Here is a 22,963-nt window from a genome sequence, read left to right as displayed (position 1 = left end):
TAGTATGTAATTGGAATAATTTATTTATATTAAATTTAAATAATTTGAATGTGATAAGTTTTCCAAAAAAATTGAAATAAAATCAGAATTCTAGAAAAAATTATAACTTATTATTAAGATTACTCTAAAGTCAATTATATTTTTTAATTCAATTGATTTTATGCTAATAAATATTTTAATAAATACAAAAGAACCAATGGGTTTTATTAAATTCAATTCAATTACTGTACTTCTTTGCTACAAATTTCAGATTGAATACTGAGCGTCTGAATGAAAAGAGAGAAAATACGAATAAATTTAACTTCAGTAATTCTTGCAGATATTATTAGAAAACTCCCTTGAATCCTTAAATCTTTTTATTATTATTATTTTATTATTTTATAGAGTTTTTTTTGTATTTCATGATAATGTATATAGACTTCGTCTTTATGAGACTATAAAAAAAAAACAATTTGTATAGTATAAATATAGGATTTTTATTTGCATTTACTACAGGACCTCTAAATTGTTGTGGTTTATACCATTATTTCTTAGCAAAATGGCAGCTTATGTCAAAGCAAGGAACTAATGAATTTCTATTATCAATTGGGATTCAATATACGATACTTGCCAAGTTACTTGTATTTAGTTATATGAAGACAATTTAGGTAATTAATTAAACATGTGGCATGAAAGTAATTTTATATTATAATTTCTAGAAAGGTTCTAACAAAGTTTTAACAAATCAAATATATTTATTTTATTATTTATTTAATAAAATATTTTTATTTCTGTATATGTTTTATTTGTACGACTGATGCAATAAATATTATTATTTATATTAATTAATAATAATAATTAATGCAGATAGTGCAGCATTTCCTATAAATATTATTTTATATTATTTTTGGTATAATTTACAAATTATTATTATTCATATTACTATTAAATTTACACATAGATTATTTTAATGTTATTACTAAAAGTAAAAACGTAAATATCTTTATTGTGTAAATTTTAAATTATTTTAATACATTTTCATCTTCTTAGTGCAAAGCCCAGACTTATACCTGTATTCATTACTGAAAAGACAGAGGAAAATTAAAGTGATCTTCGTGAATTTCCCCGAAGACGGCTTTGTAGTAAATGGAGGAGCATTCATAAAATTAACAGGTCTTCCGCAGTGGCCTTCGAACATTTTACCTTGTTAGAAGTATCTCACTGGAAACGACATCATTTTCCTCTGAGAAAATAGCTTAGATGATGAAGCAAAAACGAAGTAGATTAAAAATTTCAGGAAGTCATTAGATGCGTAAATCTGGGAGGATACCGTGCAATTCATCAAATTGGATCCAAACAATTAAGAATGCACGTTCATCCATCATTTTCAATGTGTTATTAGCACACCAAAAAGATCTTTCGAAATTGGTGGATTCACCGTGAAAATTCAAACTGCAACCTCGTGCATCATTAGAGAGAGCTTTAATTGCGGATTTACCGTTACCGCTGCCAGGTTCCGATAAGAAGCAGCATCAATCTGGCTGATAATGAGAGTGCGGTAACGTCCATCGAAGAGCCACCGCTCTTCCACGTGATGATGATGATGATTATGATGATGATGATGCTGGGAAATGAAACTGTATTAGGAAGACGTGCCCGTGATGAGGGAGGACGAGAATTATTGTTCTATTAGTTGTCGCTATTGTTACCACAAAGACTACAATTACCTGCAATTATAGAACAAACGTTAATACCCTGTATTATGCTCACCGCAGATTCAGATTGTTTGATTTACGGAATATTAAATGTCATGCTTAAATTGGCTGCATACTGCTGCAAATTGTAATAGAAACAAAAGTAACTTCATTCTGTACTTTTACGCAATATCAATTTGCCTTTATTAATGTTTGCGTCTATTTCAATTTGTCCAGGTCACATTTTCAACTTTATTTTTGTCAAATTACAGTAATAGCGCCTCGCTTTGAAGTAAGATTCGATGTGTGCTCCAGAGTCGATTTGTATACAATTTCTCTTGTAAAATCTTCTTTTGTAAAGAGTAGGGCAACTATATCCGCCGCTCGTCCGAAAAGTTCAAATTGATTCTGGATTTAACAAACAATTGTAATACAAATAATAGTAGCTTCATTCTGTACTTTTATGCAATATCAATTTGCCTTTATTAAAGTTTGCGTCTATTTCAATTTGTCAAGGTCACATTTTCAACGCTTTTTTGTCAAATTACAGTAATAGCGCACCGCTTTGAAGTAAGATTCGATGTGTGCTCCACTACAGTCGATTTGTATACAATTTCTCTTGTAAAATCTTCTTTTGTAAAGAGTGGGGCAACTATATCCGCCGCTCGTCCGAAAAGTTCAAATTGATTCTGGATCTAACAAACAATGGTATCATAGCGCATATATCATATAAGAATGTGGTTTCAGTAAAGTATCTTTAGGATTTTACAATATAAATTAGTAAAATGGTGGTATATAATTGTATACATTATTTTTTGCAAACAAATATGTAACTTTATTAAAGTAGATGAAATAAAAATATACCATAAAGAAAACTGTCGCTATTTTTCTTTTATTGGGACTTCAAAAAGTCCAAATATTTTACGTAACTGTATGGGCACATAAACTGCGGTTCAGTGGAACGTTCGAAATCCCCTTCATGTCGCCCTCGCGCTATTCTATATTCCAATTATTTTATATTACCCTTATATAAAGTTCTTTTTATTTGCATTTCTTTAACCGCCACATTATATAACCACGAAGTGTAGCCTACAGCACGAACATTCACTTTAAAACTAAACTGTCTATAAGAGGTTTTTTAATATAATTAATCTATGTTTATAAAAATATTTTGTAATTAATATATTTATTACCTGTGAAAGATTTAGTTAATGTAGATAATATAAATGTTGGCAATATGATTTTTTACTATTATTCTTGCCTTCAATCAAATTGTTTCATTAATTTAGTATTTTTTATTGTCCGCAAAATATAATATGTATATTCTATAAATTAAAATTTCTTTTCTCAAATTTTAAAAAGCAAGTAACATTACTATCTTTTCGGACTATAAGACTATAAGATCTTATTATGTAGAGAAATTGACTCAAAATTGGAGTGTGTTTTATGCTCTTTTATATATTTTATTGTATATTGTCTCATGCATTTGGCGTGCATTTTATCATCCAGAAAATACATTATATGAATATATTATTTTGTCACAACTAATTAAAATAAAACCTATGGTCAATAGTCCTTTTCAACAGTTAATTATATTTATTTATTATATAATGTAAATTAATAACGTTCTGAATGTAGGCAAGACTAGACTATGAAGTAAAAATTATATTTAATATTTATCTTTTAAGTGAAATTATTATATATTTACAGAAGTTTCGTTAGGTTTTAACATTCCTATTTTAATACTCTGTTTTAGTTGTTGTAAAATGTACCTGTCGGAACAAAAATTAGAGTAAATTTATGCGTGTATAATGAAGATGTTGATAAACAAATCTTAATGCATTAATGGTGCATAGGCTCAAAGATGGCGAATATTCTGCATAGACAATTTCCACATGAAACACGTGTTTCAAGTGAACTCTTTTGCATGGCCGATTGGAACGTGACGTGATTTGGATATGGATACGAGGCAGTTGAACTCCTGTCTCATTTCCCTCACGAGAGTGTTTTAGATGGCGCTGATGATGATCATATCTTCCTGGTCTTGGTGTGAAGTCAATATGTGGATGTTTCCGCAGTTGGAAAAAAATAATAATAGTAGTAGAAGTTGAGATGATGTCGTGGCTGGAGGGCATGAGGAGACGACACACGAGGAAGAGACATCGTGTGTGACATTTTACAGTAAACTTCCGGCCACCAGATTATGATGAGGGAGTTCTGGTAAACGGCTCGATACTGTTAGAAAGGCGCGCGAAATTCATCATTAGCACGACACGGACACGCTCCATGACCGCCCCTTTTCGGACCTCTCTGCTGTTGTTATATAATCACGCACCTCGTAGCAGACATTCGGCAATGGCGAAGAAGATGTATTGCGTAATTCGTTAAATTGGGCACTCCAGGGATCGACGATGAATGATGTGGTTGTCCACAATTTGTGTTTCTTTCATGGATTTGTTAATTAGAGAAAATGAAATGCGGCACGTTCCAATTATTTTTTTTATTTAAATAATAATCTGCTATTCAAACCATTAAACCATTAATAATAACTTTATGCACAATAACATGAAATATCATTATTTGTTTATATTTTCAAAGTAATAATTATTAAAAAAGTATTAATAATGAATAAAAATAAATTTTAAAATTTGCTGCCAACCGTTACACTCATAATTACTGTTTTTTTTATACTGATTAAGCTTGTCCACCTCTTAAAAGTTACAATAATAAATAATATAGATATTTTTCCAGTCCCAGAAAATATATATTATACTCCGAAGATCGCTTCCTTTTTATTTATTTATTATTTTTTAGAATTTTGATCTGAAATATACAAATTTTTAGTATACACTGAAATCTGTTTTAGCATGAATTATTTTACATTATTTATAAATAACACAAAGTATGAACGGAAAGACCTCGGTGGATAGTGCTTTGGTTTTGTTCTATAACAAATAAATATGTTAGTTAATAAGAAAAAATGGGACAGAAAAACTATGGTTAATACGCTTTTAATCCTAAATAGGACCATAAAAAATGTTAATTAAATAATAGAAATAGATAAATTTAATTTTCTAATGCTTGTACATAAGCTATATGTCTCAATGAACATTATCTCTCTAAAAATAGAAAGATTTTTTTTTATAATTTATGTAATATCAATAAATTTATTTATTCTTTTTATTTTAAATTAATTTTGTCAATTGGGAAAATTTATGAAAAAAAAACATTTAATATGATTAATACAGTTTTCTGGTTTTGATTTAATTGTTTAGAACAGTAATAACTCCCACGTCTACGATGTCGATCAATGTTACGATGACGTCAATCAACTTCAATCAATGTCACAATGCCTGTGACATCAGGTCTACGTCATAATAAAACAAATGACTTAAGGACAATGTATAGACGCTCACTTTATCTATAAGTTTTTTCTATAAAGGATCACAATATATTTGGAAATGCTATACAATATTTGCTTATTATTATTTTTGACACGTTTCTAATTTTCTGAGATATTTCTATCTTTCATGACATAAATTTTGGTATAATTTTATAAAATTTCTAAATATTAATTTCTAATTATTGAGATTTCAGTAATAAATGAATTTTTTTATAGACCGCGTTTTATGGACCATAAGACGCATCTCTTTACAAACAAACATTGATATAAAATTGGATCTGATTCTACAAATTATAATCGTGGAAAAAATATTCTTCTTTTAATAAACTGTACTTATTCTATAATCATTATCATTAGCAAAAATTCTAAAAAAAAATAAAATATTCATTTACAGTTAATAATATTTCAGAATTTTATGTAAATTAACCTTATATTAGAAAACTATACAACATTGAACAAATAAACAATACTTACCAATTATTGTTATTTAAAGTAAACCTACATTGTTTTACTATATGTTACCGACTTAGCTTAGGGCGCCATAAATTGGTATTACATTCTATAATACACATATTTTAATCCATCCTTTTACAAAGCTATATTTGACACCAATTTTGGTATATAACATATACATAAATCTCATGATAACAGTACTCACTAAATGCAAATACGTACAAAGTATGGTCACGACTTAATGCGTCTGCAGATTTCACCCAATCCAGATCCCGTTTATGTTAATTACAAATGAATAAATCAAATTGTGGCGATGCCGCCGCGTCTGCATGCCTTAATTAAAATAAATGCGTTTACCTGTCGAAGATTTATGCAAATCTTATCCGGTGCGAGAAATATGGATGGGATGCTGAGGAGCGGAATTAAAAGAACGCGGCCTTTGGGGCAGACAGTATTGGCTGACTGTTCGATAATAATGCGCTCCGCATTTATGCAGGTTGCATCACAAGCAGTATTACGGCTTCGTGAAACATCCTGCTTAGAATGCATACCTTCATACCCCAAAGGCCACCACATAAGCATAACTATCACAAAAATCGTTTACTGATCTTGGAATACTCAGAAGTACGTGTCTCAGACGTAATTAACTAATTAAAATCCATCGACTTTGCATAGAGAGTGGCTGTTGACCCGGGGTGTTCCTTACAACCGGAGACAACAAGAGCTATTAATTAAGACATCATTATTCAATTAGCGAATTTAAATTGCACTTAACGGTTTTTGTCGCAGAAAAGTATTAAACAGTTACACATTTGTTTCATTAAGTATACATATGTTCTTGGTTTGTCCCTAATAAATATCATGAAATTTAAAGAAATAGTTGCATTCCATTTAACACTAATTGCTTAACAATAAAACTTTTTAATGATATTTAAACCTGTTTAAATCTTTGGTTTGATTTTTTATAATTAAGTCTTTATTTTCCTTGTTATTGTTTCTAACAAGGTTTTGTAAATCTATAAATTTCTAACATCCTTTTCAAAAGCAATATATCATCATTCTCTGGCAATATTTTGCTTCGTTATATCGAAGCTTTGATATTAGAGGTAACGTTAACTGATGTATGGACGTATTTCAACAAAATAATTCCTCATGGACTAATTATTAGTATGTTTTATTTACATATTGTTAATATTTAAACATTTAAAAAATATATTAATAAAACTTTGGTCAATTGAAACTAATACATTTTTTTTGTAAAATTTATTTTCTGAACATTTATTTGAATATTCAAATATAGTTACATATATTTAATGAAGTTAGTACACGTGAAAGTACTCCAGTTTCATTATGCTCTAAGATTATCAACTTTATGCTAAAACAATGAATCAAAATTTGGTCATCAACAACTTTTACTGTTATCATAGAATTCTACAAAAATCTCTTATGTCTGTTTTCAATTAACGATTTCATAATAACTATTGTCGATTATATTTAATTCAAGGAATCTGGATTAAAAGTTTGTAAAATCCCGGGTTTTCCCGGGAATTGATATTGATTAGATAGACTTTTTGTGATAATTGTATGAAATTTCGGTTATGTCTTTGTTCCTATTGTTTGATATAGTTTCAGCTCCTTTTTGAATTGATAATCATTTGCCAGAGGTTTATCGGATGAAATTGTTGCATTTGCTAAATACAAGAAAGTTTCATCATTGATTTCTTACCTGGTTCTGATTCCCATATTATATTATCAAAAAATATTGGTTAACCAGACATTGATTAGCAAATTTTACATGATGATGATGATTTGATGTTTTTAATTTTAGTATATAGAATTCTCATTAACTCATTAACAATATAGGTTTACTGTAATAATAAGGGAGTTTGTTTTATAAAAATATTATGTTTATAGATATTCCTCTTTGAAATACTACTATTAATAACTTGTTTAACCATTTAATTTTCGTTGAATCCAAGCTTTTTTTTACTGCAAAGTTTTGCCATGACTAAAAGAATATAATACTTCAGTTAATTAAGCTATTAAAAATAAACGGTAAATATTTTTCTCTTCACACTTATCTAAAAACTGATTAGTCGGCCTCCCTTAAATTACTTTTACATTGTTCTGTCCCTTTGACAAAAGACCAACAAAACAACCCAAACAATCCTCTTTACAACTCATCTAAAGGCCTTTCATCCTCGACATAACGATCACGAACATTTTTTATTTTCAATTTTAAAGTTAAAAAAAAATTACACGTAATTTCATTCAAACTTTTATATATTCAATGAAAATCACAACAAACGAATCTTCTCTTTATTACTCTTCAATTTATTTATTTATAATATATATCTATATTTCCAAATAACAACATTTTTAAGAATATATTTTATATAAATGAGGATGATTTAACTTTATATAAACAATAACAATATTTATATCAACAATTATAGAATTTCTTATTTATATTTTACTAGAATTATAATATATTAATTAATAGAGAATTATTACTTGTCCAATTGACTGTATTTTTATTATTATTGGAAACGAAAAATTTAACATAAGTTTTCCCGGAAATCCCAAGAATAATAGAAAATATAGAAATCTAAAATTTCACAGAAAAGTTCAAAAAGCGTATAATAAATAAACAAAACTCTTAAGTCTTACAAAAACTGGACGGACAAAAGTTTCCATGAAGACATTTATTAAACACACAAATTCACTTAACGCTAATATATTCTTTATGTATACGAATTTAAATTACTTGGACAATTCATCAAGGCTCGGCTTGAAATACGCTTTTAATATTTAAAACCCTTCTTAATTTTTAATTTCATGAATGTACATCATCTTTATTAACTAATTCTCTTGAATTATTCATTGTATCTCATCCCAATATAAGAAGCTTTTAATAAAAAAAAAAGTTGTCGTAATTTGTAACAAACATTAATCTTCATTATAAACAATTATATTAATCAATAGATTTTATGTTTAATTTATTGTCTCTAAGTTGGATTAAATTAATCTTTTAATGTGTAAATTCTTATTATTTTTTTTTATAATTATTTATTGAAAATATTACAATATCTTAATATATTGGACCATATAATTGGAACATATTTTAATCAGATATATATTGATTGAGATATAAACTTTATTGATTGATTTCATAGAACATTCAGTATGTATTGCCTTCAATATTCAACTATACAACTCTAAGCTATGCTGTATAATAAATATCGTACACAACGGAACTATTGCCAGGTATTCTATTTTATGATTTTGTGTATTCAAATGCATGTTGACTACTGCATCTGGATATATATGGTTCGGTCTTTCGATAGCAATCTGCACGTTGGCAGCTACAAATTTAATATACGTAAATGTAGGTAGTTCGTGGGAATGCAAGGAACGCAAGGGAAGAAAAATGCCATGACGCTACTTCACATATGATATTTGGAACATCTTTTTATTTGCATATTGAATTGCTGTTACATAAATATTTTATTCACAACATTTTTATATTTCATATTTTCAATTCTTAATTCCAGATTCAAATATTTATTATTATTTTTGAACATTCAATATACATATAATAATTTTTTCATAATTTCGGTTTCCGAACGTAAATACGAATAAACACTCTACAAAAAAAATGCAAAAAAGAAAACGTTCATCATTTTGGTTTCCGAACATAAATAGAAATAAAGCAATTGTTCAGAATTTCGGTTCCCGAACATAAATACAAATAAAAAACATCGTTCATAATTTCGGTTCCGGAGAATAAATACAAATAAAAACTGTTCATAATTTCAGTTCCCAAACATAATTACAAATAAAAAATCGTCCATATTTTCGGTTCACGAACATAAATACAAATATAGCAATTGTTTATAATTTCAGTTCTCAAACATAATACAAATCAAATAAATTTCGGTTTCCGAATATATGTAAAGAATAAAATTGTTTTCATTTATGAATAAAACGGTTTTAGTATTCGCATAATTTAAACATCCTTTAATGATAAATTTTATTCGTTAAACGAGGTTTTACTGTATTTAATTTCCTTGATGGTTGACTTGTTAATATAGAAGAAACAAAATTCCGGAACACAAATGAATAAGAACTATTACAAATTAAGTACTGATTTTCCAAGTGATGGTATTTACATGGTTTAATTTAGAGTTGAGTAGCTTCTGGTCTGATCAGGAAATAAAATAACAATAATTAGTTTTTAACCACTGTGAAAAACTGTGCGGTATTTCCAATCCGAAGTATTACACATTTTATGCTCGAGTTGATTCTAATTGAATAAATAAGTAGTTTACGAGGCCTGCAAATGGCTTGCATGTATAAATGTATGAAAGCGAGATACACATTATTTTTATGTTTGCTGATTCCATTTCCAATTTGTCTGAGTATATCAAATAAAAAAGAAAACTACTTCTTTTTCTAGCATAAAATGTCGCTGCTGGTATAAGAGAAGAGACTGTTTTTATAGTTGTAAGTGCTCATAAAAGCAGAACTGGTCGATAGAAATTCACAATGATCATTCTTACGTGAATACAGTAGAATACCTCGGTTCCCGAACAAAAATATCATGCTTTTATTTATCACAGTATGACTACTCATTGAATATTTTAATTATCACATAAATTAACATAAAAATATTTGAATTGACGTTGAATGACTTGTTTTTTGTCAAAACTTTTTTATAATCAAGCAACTTCCGTTAGGAATAAACATTCAATTCAAATTACAACATGTATTCTATATCTATTACATAAATACCTTACATAGTGCGGGAACTGTCAATATTTCTCACTGATTGAAACCGCACAAATCGAGAACTTCAAATCTTCATAAAAATAAACAGTACAAAAAGAGAGTTGAGAAAGGAAAGGAAACGATAATTTATATTTAAGTAATTATTTAGTGTAGTATCTTAGAATTTATTTTGTTCCATTAAAATTTAGTTTGATTTGACATCTTCAAACCGTACTATAGTGAAAACGCACTGATCAAAGACGCATTATGCGAGGATTTGCTGTATTTGTATACTTAAAAATATAATTAATTAAAAGCCTATAAAACCGGTTTACGAACTTAATACCATAATAATATATTATTTTTTTTTACATAATTTTAGTTCCCCAAATTGGTAATTATAATTGTAATATAAATATAATGGTTTCGGTTTTCGAACAACGTTTTTCTGTTTTTGTATACTGAAAAAATAAAATTAATTAAGAGTATATGAAATTCGGTTTCCGAATTAGTTTTATAATATGATTTTGATGGTTTCAGATTTCGAACAAAATTTAGGAACAAAATATATTACACAATATATGTTCGAAATACTGCAAAATTAGATCCACGCTATTGTATACATGTAATAAAAAATCTGTACGTCAGATGTTTTCATATATCTGATACACCTCATTGACGAAAGTGTTATTAACCGATCAATAAACTCTAAAGAGAATATAGATACACTTATTCATCGGTTTATCCAATTAGATACAACACTGAATATTTTAATTAATACAACTATTACAACTACGTAATTTAACATAAAACTATTCGTACACTGCGAATGACTTGTTTCTTTGTATATCACAATAACTGGAAGCATAATATATGTCAAAGGTTTAAGTATAATCAAGCGAACATCCGTTAGGAGCAAACGAAAAAAAAAGAAGACATATGTATAATGTGAGAAACGTTGCAAACAAAAATATTAACATTAAAATCGCATTTTACGTGTGATGACGATGACACTTATCTAGGTTAATCTCGCGTGCCATCCTCACTCTGCATATGGAGATTATTTAATGTGATCCTCCATAATTTATTGCCTTTCACGTAAAGTCCCAAACCTAATTGTGTGGATGCATTAATTTTTCCGTTTATTTATTGGGATTACAATAAAACTGGTATTATGTCAAAAACGTGAGTGTACATCCTGACTTCGCAAATTGGAATCTTGCTGAGTATGACCTGAAAGTATGCGGAATTTTCGGATGTGTTCAGATGTGATTACAGGTTCGGATAATTGGATTTTAAAAGGATCACGATCTTACCGATAATTGGCGTTGGTGCTGGACGCCTCTTGAGCAAGTATCACATCGGTTTTCACCATAATCGATGGATCGGTTTGTCGATGGCGCTTGTGACATAATTCCGATGCGCAAAGTGTGTCAGTTATTACAAAACATTCGCAACTTTTCTTCTTTATTTTTTTGTTTGTTTTCGTATTCTTTCGTTTGTTCCATTCCGCCTCGGCGGACCGTTATTATGTTGCATACTGTGCAAAACAACAGGTGAAAAGTCACACGTGTTTTGAATAACCGACACTTCCTACAGACATTATTAGTGAAACGTCAAGCTTACGTTTCCATGTATTTTGCATGGTTATGGCGTGTATCTAATAAGACCGTTTACTTGCAGATTTTCATATTATACCGTATTTACTAGTTGTATAACTATAAATTGTATTTGTTGTAAGGTTTCACTCTTATCTAGTTATCAACCAGTTTACATGTATCTACTGTGAATTATTATAACTTGTTACTGTTATGTAATACATAAAAATGAAACCTCATTAAAAGTATTATAATGATATCACAATCTGCATCAGCAATTGATCATAAAGTTGGTAGTCATTGATTATTAATATTGATTGCGATGACAATAAAATTAACTATTTAAAATGCTATTTTAAATTTAAATATGATCATTTTCCGCCAAATAACTTCAATGTCATATGGATAAAGTCACGAAACATAAAAATATGTGAAATATGACAATTAAATGTCTTTTCATTAAATTTAAATTGGATTACTTTCCGCCAATTAACTTTAATGACACTACATATGTCATATGAAAAAGGTCAAGAAACATAAACATATGTAAAATATAACAATTGAATTTACAATTTTCATTTTTAAATGTCAATTTGCCATTTTTTTACCTTTCTACTGCAAATTTAAATTTTATTATTTCCCGCTAAATATGTTTAATGCCTTAAATATTTCATATGGAAAAAAAAACGTGAAATATGACAATTAAACTGTCTATTAGCAAGGTATGTCAATCACCTGTAATATTTTTGTGTTCTGCTTCGTCATAAGTTGTCATTTCTTAAAATGTCAATTTATTTACTAATTTAGCCAATTATATTTAGTGTGTGAAATATATAAAAAAATTGGTTTATTGGCATTATTAAATAATGTAATAATACTATTTGTTTTATAAATTTATTTTTTATTATGACATGTTTTTGATAATAGTTGAAATAAATAACAATATATGGAAGAAAGAAATAATAATAATTTTCCAATTATTATATAACAAATTTATTTTCGAGTTCAATAATGTAATTAATAATATATTTGTTATATCGGGGCCTCCTCATTAGAATTATCAAAAACCTTCTTAATAATCGTTCCCTTAAAGTTAAGATCCGCAGCTCTTTCTCCAGTTCCTTTCCCCCGTTTCAGGGTGTCCCACAAGGCTCCTCTCTGTCTCCTTTGTTATATAACCATATGATATGTAAAACCCCGATCCTAATACCTTCGATCCCAACCTTTATGTCCTCCAATTCGCTGACAATACATTTGTTTCCCACGCCTCTTCCCTTCTATCCTCTATTCTTAACCTTCTATTCTTATCCTCAATCATTTTATGGTTTAAAAAATGGCGCCTCAAAATAAACCCATCCAAGACCCATCCAGTTATTATTATTTAGTTTTTATATTATCATTTATTTATTTATGGAGTGTATTTTTTTTTGTATTGATGTCTGGCCAATAAATTAGTATTCTTATTTATTTGTTATAAATATTATTTGATTTAAATAATGTATGTATGCAATTTAATTTATTATAATTCTAAGCTTACCAGATGTAAGAATTTACATTTTTTGTGTTGAGGGTCAAACAAGAAAAAGTGCGATGACACTATCATCTGTGTTTCCACTTACCAGGAACGCATAGGAACGTAGCTGAGCATGTACATTGCTTTTGCATAAGTAGGAAACTGTCTCTAGTTTGTTTAAATTAACGGTTTCGATGCAATATTGTGGTATCAGAGTACATATAAATTGTCTATAACCTAACGTTTAAGGAATGTATAATTTGCGACCCACATGTTTACTATGTGGAATTGATTATTTTGTGCTACATCTACTGTTGATTACATTTTTCTATCAGACTGGAACAATTATAAACAAAAATTCAAGAAAATTTATAGACATATTAGATTATTTATTACCATTATTTTATATCATTTTATTTTCTTTTCATATTTAATTAATCAAATGTGATGCATAATAATTTACATATAATATTTTTTGGTGATTTACTAGTTCTTTTCTTACACTCCAAGATTTTTAATATTACAAGCTTTACCTATTTTCGATAATAATTATACAGCAATACCTCGCATAGTCTATATCTAGGACTATATCTAGGACTGTTTGAAACCGAACTAATCGTGGTCTTTAAAAAGCACATAAAAATAAAAAGCACAAACAATAACATTTATTTTGATACAAAAAAAATAATTTGATATATTTTTTAAAGATATTCCTGAAACGTGAGATGAGAAACTAAAAATTCTATGTTTATAAACAAATATTGTTTCTTAATTGAAGAATATTTTATCAATCTTAACTATACAGAAATACCTGTCATATTAAGGATAATAGCTCAATAAACCGGACTAATTGAGGACTATACAACCGAAAATATCGAAAAAACAATTTTTGTACTAATTTCTATTTCGCTCAATTAAATTTTAGTACTATAGTGAAATCACAGTGATCGAAGCCGTACTATGTGAGGTATTGGTATATTATGTTTTTATTTGCACAACATTCAAGTATTACATCTCAGTATTACAGTTGTTAAAATGTTTCAATGTTAGAGTTCGTTACGTAATTCCACAACTGTACATCACGTGACAATAATGATTTATGGCTTTTTAAATCTTCTTAGAATCAGTGTACTTTACTGTACTTAAACCCTAACTGCTTTCACTTTGACTAAATGTTTATTTCTAAGTACGTTGCATGTCTAGATAAACACATTCGTGTTTCGTGTTTATACATACCGTATATTTCGGACTATAAGACGCGCATTTGCGAAAAAAAAAATCGACTTATAATTAGGGTGTTTTATAGTCTTTTATATATTTTTTCTGAAATTATCTCATAAGTACATTATATAATTAATTGTGTTGTAATACAGAATACTGTTTAAATGAATGATCGGTAAACTGGGGTAAATTACCCCAAATGTAAAACTTAATTTTTGGATGTTCAGCAATTCATCTGCTCTCACCCCGATCATCTTCCTCTGAATGGGGCAATTTCGGTAATAGTTAAAAAAAAGTTCCCCGACAATGATAATTTTCCGTACTCTTTCCTATTGGTATATCAAGGGCAAGTGGATTCGTATATGAATTGAGTGAATAATGATTTATGTTTAGAATTATACATTGCAAATATTTGTAAAAAGAATATGTATTAAGCGGATGGAACGAAACAGGAAATACATGTATTCCTATATATTATTCGATGCGTGGGTTTATCTAAGACAAGATATTAATGTTATTCCAAACCGTTTTCTTCCATTTCATCACATATGGCAACTTGTTCTGCTTTCAAGATTCCGATTTCAATTGCGATTGAAGTAAGTAAGCGTCATATAAAACTGATTATTATTGTAATTCGATTCAATTGTTTTCGAAACGGCAGGTCAAAATTATGCGAAAGGTTAGGTGGAATGGGAACTAAAAAGGACCTTAGTTTAATGCCAGTGGCATTCGGTACGATGAAACAGTACAGTTTGAACGAAGTAAAGAAACACAACAGCAGAGAAAGTCTGTGGGTGATCTTAGATAACGGGGTGTACGATCTTACCGCCTTCTTGAACGACCATCCTGGTGGAGAGGAAGTATTATTCGACAGAGCCGGACTCGACGCGACCGACTGCTTCAATACCGTGGGTCACAGTTTGGACGCCAAAGAACGCAGGGAATTGTACAAGATTGGAGAACTCGAGGATATGGAACGAATCAACTACAAACCGAAGGAAGATGACGATGCGTACGAAAAGGCGTTGAAAGCTCGAACGAACTTTTTCAAAGACAGGGTCATTCCTGCAGCAATTGTGGTAATAGCCTTCTATGTATACTACTTCATTATGTAAATAAAAGCAATATGTAAGAATAAAAACGTTTATTTTTTCCTTGTTCATCCATTCAATTAGGATTTCAGTTTCGATTTACACGGTTTTACGATTAGTTACGATTTAGATTTACCTTTTTCTCAGAAACCTATCTACCGTGTAAATTGGAGGATAGGTGAATTAAATATTTAAATATTATTTCCCGGACAGAAACAAATTTTAAATTTCCCGTTTCCCGGGATTAAAAAAATCCAACAGAAGTACTATAACCATATTAAATAAAATTATTTAAAAAAAAAACAATAAATTTAAATGCCTAATAAAAAGCCGCTGATAGCTTGTATGATCATTTTGATGTATACCGTAGTTCCGGCAGTATTGTTAATTGCCTTCCACGTCTTCTTTTTTATTATGTAAATAAAATTTATTTACAAAAAAAACAAATGAACAATGTTTGTTCATCCAACTAACCATGACCAGTATATCAAAAAATTGATTGACGCAAAAAAAGCCGCCTCGTTACCTGCACAAGACACGATACGTATTTTCGATAGATTTAATTAATCCATGTACTCGATGGTATTGTTGGAAACGTGCACCGTCATCCGTTCTATCGGATCAACGGATACTTATTATTAAGTATTAAGTTATGCATTTGGGTCTCTCGCCCGATTGCACACTTTGCATCCATATTTTTCTAATTGGCTGAACCACATTTTCTAATCCATTTTCTCAGCGCATCGAAACCATCCAACATCGCAGCTTATCCAACAGCAAATTGATTTATATAATATAATACAGGCAGCAAAAAAAAATAATAACAGAAGAAGAGTAATTTGCATACACTTAATAAGACTCGGATTAAGTCTTCCGTGTAATAAAGTTTCTTTCGAACGTAATCATTAAAAGAGCTTTATTATTCTATTATACTGTAATTAAGCAAGATGAAAAGAATGAAGAAAAATAATATAATGAAGATCAAAAAAAAAATATATAAAGAAGAATAGGATAGAGCCGTGGCGAACAAAAGTTATTCGGGTTCAGGCGAGGAATTTCAAGCCTCTCGTAATTGTTTAACCATATGGCATCTTAACTGTTTCGCCATTATTTTTTTCGTAAATCGTCGAAACGCGACTCAAATAAAACGCAATTATTTCAAGCATTTAGTTACGGCATGTGTCTGTCTCTTTTTTCTTCTTCTTTTTCTTTTTTTTAACTTTTTTTTTATCAATTTCTTCGATGTTTTCAATTACAATCGCATCAAAGGCAGACGTCGCGTAAAGTTAATGCCGTCGAGGAATATTCATGCCTCATTCTGTTCTATTTTTGTGTATACACATAATAACTACGGAAGCAATTTTATTCGATTCACGTCACGTCATTCGATCATCATCGGCGATCGTTGTTGCTGTTTTGTCTGGGAATTGTATTCCGTTTAAAACCTTCTAGAATGATTTAACGTAACAAGTGAAAATAAACGTAAATTCGTTTACGCTTCTCACCGTGAACCTGTTCTATTCATTTTTCTACATTTCATATTGAGATGGATGGAAATGTAGGGTTTAATGAAAGTTTCACTGCATAGTTTAAGCTCAATGATAAGCAAAACGAAGTATATATCTGTAGGAAGGCTATAATAGTCTCTTCCAAGAAACTATCATTTTTTTTACTTCATGATTTATATCATTTTATAATTTATCAAGATGATGATTTTTTTGTCTTCTTTGCGCATAAACAAGATCGAAGCTTTAATTAAAAAAATATAATATGTAACACGATAGCGCTCGTGTACAAAAAAACAAGATTATACAAATCTTCAGCCGGCTAGGGTGTGAGTCCGTGACGTGGGAAGGTTCAGGGCGCCACTTCCTTTTATCGAGAGGAAGAACTCTTATAATTGCTCTCTCAGATCAACACACTTCTCCTCCGACGGTGGGCCTTAGCTCCTCTAGAGCACCAACACCGTCCTCTTGGAGATTAAAAATATATATCAATATCTTCTTCACTGGAGACCTCAACCGTCTTCTTCCGCGGTTCGCTGCGGTCTCCTCGAATTTTGGAAACATAGTTGCAACGTGGAGCGCACTTGCAGCGTTGTCTATTTTACCACGTTACAAAGTATTTAAAATAAACTTGTAAATTTTGATAATTTCAATAAATTGATATGTTTGAATAAATATTAGAATTCAGTCAAAAACTTTGAGTTTTAGTAATAAAAAAATACAATCTGGGTAAGTAAATTATCTGGAAGTAGTTAATTGCGTCATAAATTATCCTTAATATATATGATAGATAGATTTTTGCTAAAAAAATATGACTAGATTTCTTTAGCAAAAATCTATCTATCATCAAAAATTAACTCAAACTTGGCCGAAAATAACTAAAATCTCATACCTTAGCCTAAACTACTAAAAAGAAACATAATAAAATATATCATAAACAAACCTAACAGAATTTAAACAAATAATACAATTACTATTATGATTTCATTAGAGGTTAGATTTTCATATATTTGTTATACATTTCTGTATTAGTTAAGGATTAAGGATTTCCCAGAAAAAAAAATAATTTGATTATAACTCGATTGAACTAGTTTTGCAAAATAATGATTCTACTAATATACTCTAAATTAATACAAAAATAACCAAATCTAATCCATTCTTTGTTAGATCTCACAAATAACATAATTTTACATAACTTTTTACTTAATTTTACACGAAATACAACCAATTATAATTAATCTTTAATTAATACGTCTAATCCATATTACTTAATTCTAAGCTACAAGAATGGCTTAAAAAATGGAGAATGGCAGTTAACGAAATGAAATATGTGCATATGACATTCACGCTAAAGAAAGACACCTGCCCAACTGTAAGACTTAATGGACAAGATCTGCCCAAAGCAACAAAAGTCAAATATCTAGGCATGCATCTAGATATAAGACTTAAAATTAGAAATAAAGTTTAGAAAACTCTACCAGTAAATCGAACATACAAATTATACAGAGGTTCCAATCAAAATGCCTAAGAAATATTATTAGGACCCCATGGTTCGTCAGGAATAAACAAATACACGAAGATCTTCATATATATATATGGTCGAGGATACAATACCAATATTTAGTAGTAGATACCAAGATAGACTGGAATCACATACTAATGTTCTGTCTATTGGCCTACTCGACAACAGTGAAACCACAAATAGGCTGAAGAGTTGTAAACCACTATATTTAGTATATAGATTTAAGTAATTATTAATGTTCAAATCATCATAATGGTAAACTATCCACCGGGAAAGATTATCCATGTATTGTCAACCGCGATCTTAAATTTACTCAATGTACACATTGATGAACAGATTGTGAATAAAATTATACGACTTAAAAAAATAATACATTACTTCATTCTGGATTATCCACAATTAATTTAAAGATTAATAACAAAGATTTCCAATTGTAACCTCAAGTATAAACCTAACCTAACTCATATCACAGACTATGTTACATAATGGATTATACATAACTAGTTAAGAGATTTTTTTTGTATTTTTATATATATATAAAAATAATTGTTGAAATAAATATTATTATTTTTTTTTAATTGAAACTTTATCAATCACGTATTAAAAAATATATGAATTCATTACTTTTTATTACTTTACAACAAGTATATTGCTATTTAAATATTTATTTATAGATTTTTATTCATATTTATTGCATGCATTTTTATACAATATCTCAGTTAATTTAAGAATTAAAGAAGTTGAAACCTTTACTAGGTACTCTGTCATTTGTTAATTAAGTATGTGCTTTGTAAGCAGACATATCTTAACCAACTAATAAATATATATATTTTTTCGAAAGTGTCAATTAAGGTCAATCTAGATGAAGGTTTTGATAATGTTAGTGGAATGAACAATTGTCTCCTATGCAATAAATTTACATTATAGATGGCAAATGACCGATAATGCTAATCCTAATTTACATTTTCTATGTAACCAGAGAAGTAGATGCGGAGATTAGTGCATAATAGGAAGACGTACGTACGTAAGTACGTACGCTGACCGTGGTTTGTATACCGTCGTCCCACAACAATCGGGCCTGTGTGTATCTAATGGGATTCTGGTCCTCAGTAAGCAGACTATAGGTAAACGCATGCAAATGGAATTTATGTACTTGCAATCACGATGACAACGAGAAGCATTAAAAAGCAGCATATTCGTGTAACAAGCTTAGAACAATAAGCTACCGGTCATAGATGCTCACTTGTGTGTGAGAAAATCGGAAACGCAAGAAGAAAAGGCTTGCTTGGTCCATCCGTTCCATACATCATGGAACCATGAGAACATTTGCTAACGGCACACTCATTTCAGACACATCGCAGACAATACCAGAAGATGAACTAAGGAAAAAAAAGTGGTAAGCGAAGAAAGATGAGCATGCCTACGTCCGCAAGGGTTGGATGCAATTAATTTACCTTCCTGGACGAGGTGCGAACAATCCCAGCATTGTTCTAATTGCCCAGGGAACGAAACAATTGTATTAAAAGCTCGCTGGCATTGATATCAAAATTCGCTTGTTTTATTGTAGTCTCTCATATGCGTTCGCTTTATATAATAGACATTCCATTCGTGGAAATACAGTTTTTCTCAATGCATTAATTAGTTTCAACCAACAATTATATCTTAATTGCATAGAAAAATTTAATCTTCTATTCAAATTTTCAATTATTATTCGGTCACTTTTCTTCACACCGTTAAATAATGCCCATGAAACATCTTTACAATCGTTAGATAATATATTTTTGTACACTCATAATACAGTTTGAATAGAACGCTATAACCATCATTGAATAACTTACTTCATTACAATAGAATTTTCAAACCAATGCGATCATATGGAATACAGTTATGGGTTGAGAAGGAAACTTCAACTTACCAATTGAAAACTAACAAATTAAGACATAATTTACACATGAAAATAGAACATAAATGAATACTGTAATAAAGTTTAAAAAAAATCAATATTGAATGCTTAGGTGTGAAAGATAGATTTTGGATTATTTAAAATACATAAAAAAACGTTCATCTATAATAAAAATTATATGTATAACATTTTTTAGAATTTATTTTGTTTAAATAAAATTTAGTTTGTTTTGAAATGTTCAAGTCGGTCTATAGTGAATCCGGACTGAACGAGTCTGCACTATGCGGAGAACTAATATTAATTATTTAGGATACTATTGTAAGAAATTAAATACATTTGAATGTAAATAAGTTTTATTATATTTTTAATTTTATCAATACCATATTTTTTTTTCCATTTTATATTTTTTGTCTCAAGATTAATTTAATAAGTTCATAATCGCTGCAATTCAAGTTCTCAACGATATCGAAGTGGTCCATTTTTTCAATCATCATAAATTCTGTCTTGACGTGAAGCTCTTGAAGTTTCTCGTGGAACTTCTTACTTTGTTCCTTGAAGGCAGGACTATCAAATTCGCCGACGATGACGTGGACTTTAGCGCAGACAGAGATGTTGGACAACTGCGGACTAAGAGATGTCGCTGTTGATAGGCTCATCATTAAAGCATTATTAACGAAGGTGCCGACCAAAGGTTGAAGATTGTAGATTCCGGAGATCAAGTAGAAGTCACGGAAGATGTCTTCGGTTTTGGTGAGATTAAACATCGATGCGGCAAGATGGGCACCGGCAGAGTGTCCAGCAACCGATATTCCGCTAGAATTGAAGAATTCATATTACATATATCTGTCTATATTATGTTACTTATTTTGACAGCTTCAATTCAAAACTGTAGTGTCATGAGTACTTTGTAGTTGGTATGCATGATATACATTTTGGTATCACTTAGCTACCATGATACATATATTGAATGAATGTCTATGATATCATTTCATAACTTATTGAATTCGATCACTTATTTTGACACCTACAATAGTCTATAATTAATATACTATGTTGTTCTAGGTACATTATAGTTTTACATTTAGGTATAATGTAGCTTCTATAGATTATGTAATTGAAATTGACAGCTACAATTACAAACTGCACTTTCTTATGTAAATTGTAGTTGGAAGTACTGACATACTTTGATGTATTATACTTGAGTTATGGTACTACATTTAGTTATGTCAATATTGCAATCTTAAGTATTGTTTTCAACTATAATAATTAAATATTTAGAAAGCAGTATGAAACTGCAATATTTAGTAACTATAGGTTATCAAATCATTGAAAGTGATTGCTAAAATTACTGTACTGCTATACAAATGCTTTTGTTATGTAGGATTTAGTACATCTGACATACATTTGTGTATCATATTACGCGTAGTGCGGATGCAGAATTTCAGTGGAAAGTGGGATGAAAAAGGTATCCCCGTTGTTCGTCGATTGTTGTTTACCTTACCTAGATTTGTGGAGTTTCGCGTAATTTATACAGTACTGGAATGCCCGTTGTATCTCAGCAACGATCTCGGGCATCGTGACCACAGGACACAGATCATAACCAATTACGATCACTTTGAAGCCGCTCTTATAAAGTGGCTCAACAATGTAACTGGACACATCCCGGCTCAACTGCTGCCAATAACCCCCGTGGATGTATACCAATATTTCTGACTCTGAAATGTACAACTCAATTAATAATAACCAGGTCGATACGAAGCGAAAACAAACGATAAACCCGCATTTCTGGTTTTTCTTTACGCATTTTATTAACCATTTACGGATGTTGCAATATTTATTACATAACATATAAATGTATACAGTACATTTAAGTGTAGCATTTACCAAATACAATATCATAAAAGAAATGAATATATTATCAACAAATATATAATATATTGAACATATTTTATATTTTACATTATTTTCATAAATTAATCTAATTAAAATGATTGAGCATAAAATATTATATAAATTAATTTCTTTTTCTATAAAAATGTCAGAATATAAAACAATTATTGTATATAAATTTTATAAACTTTTGCTTAAATTAAAAATAATTTGTGCAAATCTAATGGATAAAATCGATGAAGTCTTAAATTATCTTCATCTCCGAGGCATTAAAAGTATTTAGTGACATTTCCATGCAAATAGAACTACTTTGTAGAAAAAAATGTAATTAGCTTGATTTATCATCACTATTAGTGCAGGGGTGAGCACGTATGACGTCAATGAGAGCCACATTCCAGTTTTTCATTTATTAAAGATCCAA

The 22,963-nt window shown here is 29.5% G+C and overlaps 2 protein-coding genes across 2 annotated transcripts; one reads left to right on the top strand and one right to left on the bottom strand.

Moving 5' to 3' along the window:
- Positions 1–15,163: 15,163 nt before the first annotated feature.
- LOC108560930 (cytochrome b5-like) lies at positions 15,164–15,772 on the top strand. Its single transcript, XM_017918654.1, has 2 exons — positions 15,164–15,227; positions 15,293–15,772. Exon 2 carries the CDS (start codon positions 15,321–15,323, stop codon positions 15,744–15,746), a length of 426 nt encoding a protein of 141 aa, XP_017774143.1. The 5' UTR covers positions 15,164–15,227; positions 15,293–15,320; the 3' UTR covers positions 15,747–15,772.
- A 5,274-nt stretch (positions 15,773–21,046) lies between these two features.
- LOC108560927 (kynurenine formamidase) lies at positions 21,047–22,518 on the bottom strand. The gene is made up of 2 exons (XM_017918648.1): positions 22,154–22,518; positions 21,047–21,465 (listed from the first exon to the last, which is right to left on the bottom strand). Exons 1-2 carry the CDS (start codon positions 22,498–22,500, stop codon positions 21,051–21,053), a joined length of 762 nt encoding a protein of 253 aa, XP_017774137.1. The 5' UTR covers positions 22,501–22,518; the 3' UTR covers positions 21,047–21,050.
- Between the last annotated feature and the right edge of the window lie 445 nt (positions 22,519–22,963).

The sequence above is a fragment of the Nicrophorus vespilloides genome, unplaced genomic scaffold, assembly GCF_001412225.1.
Source record: "Nicrophorus vespilloides isolate i.1.1-1 unplaced genomic scaffold, Nicve_v1.0, whole genome shotgun sequence".
NCBI classification, from domain to species: domain Eukaryota; kingdom Metazoa; phylum Arthropoda; class Insecta; order Coleoptera; family Silphidae; genus Nicrophorus; species Nicrophorus vespilloides.
This window is presented reverse-complemented; position numbering and strand designations above follow the sequence as displayed.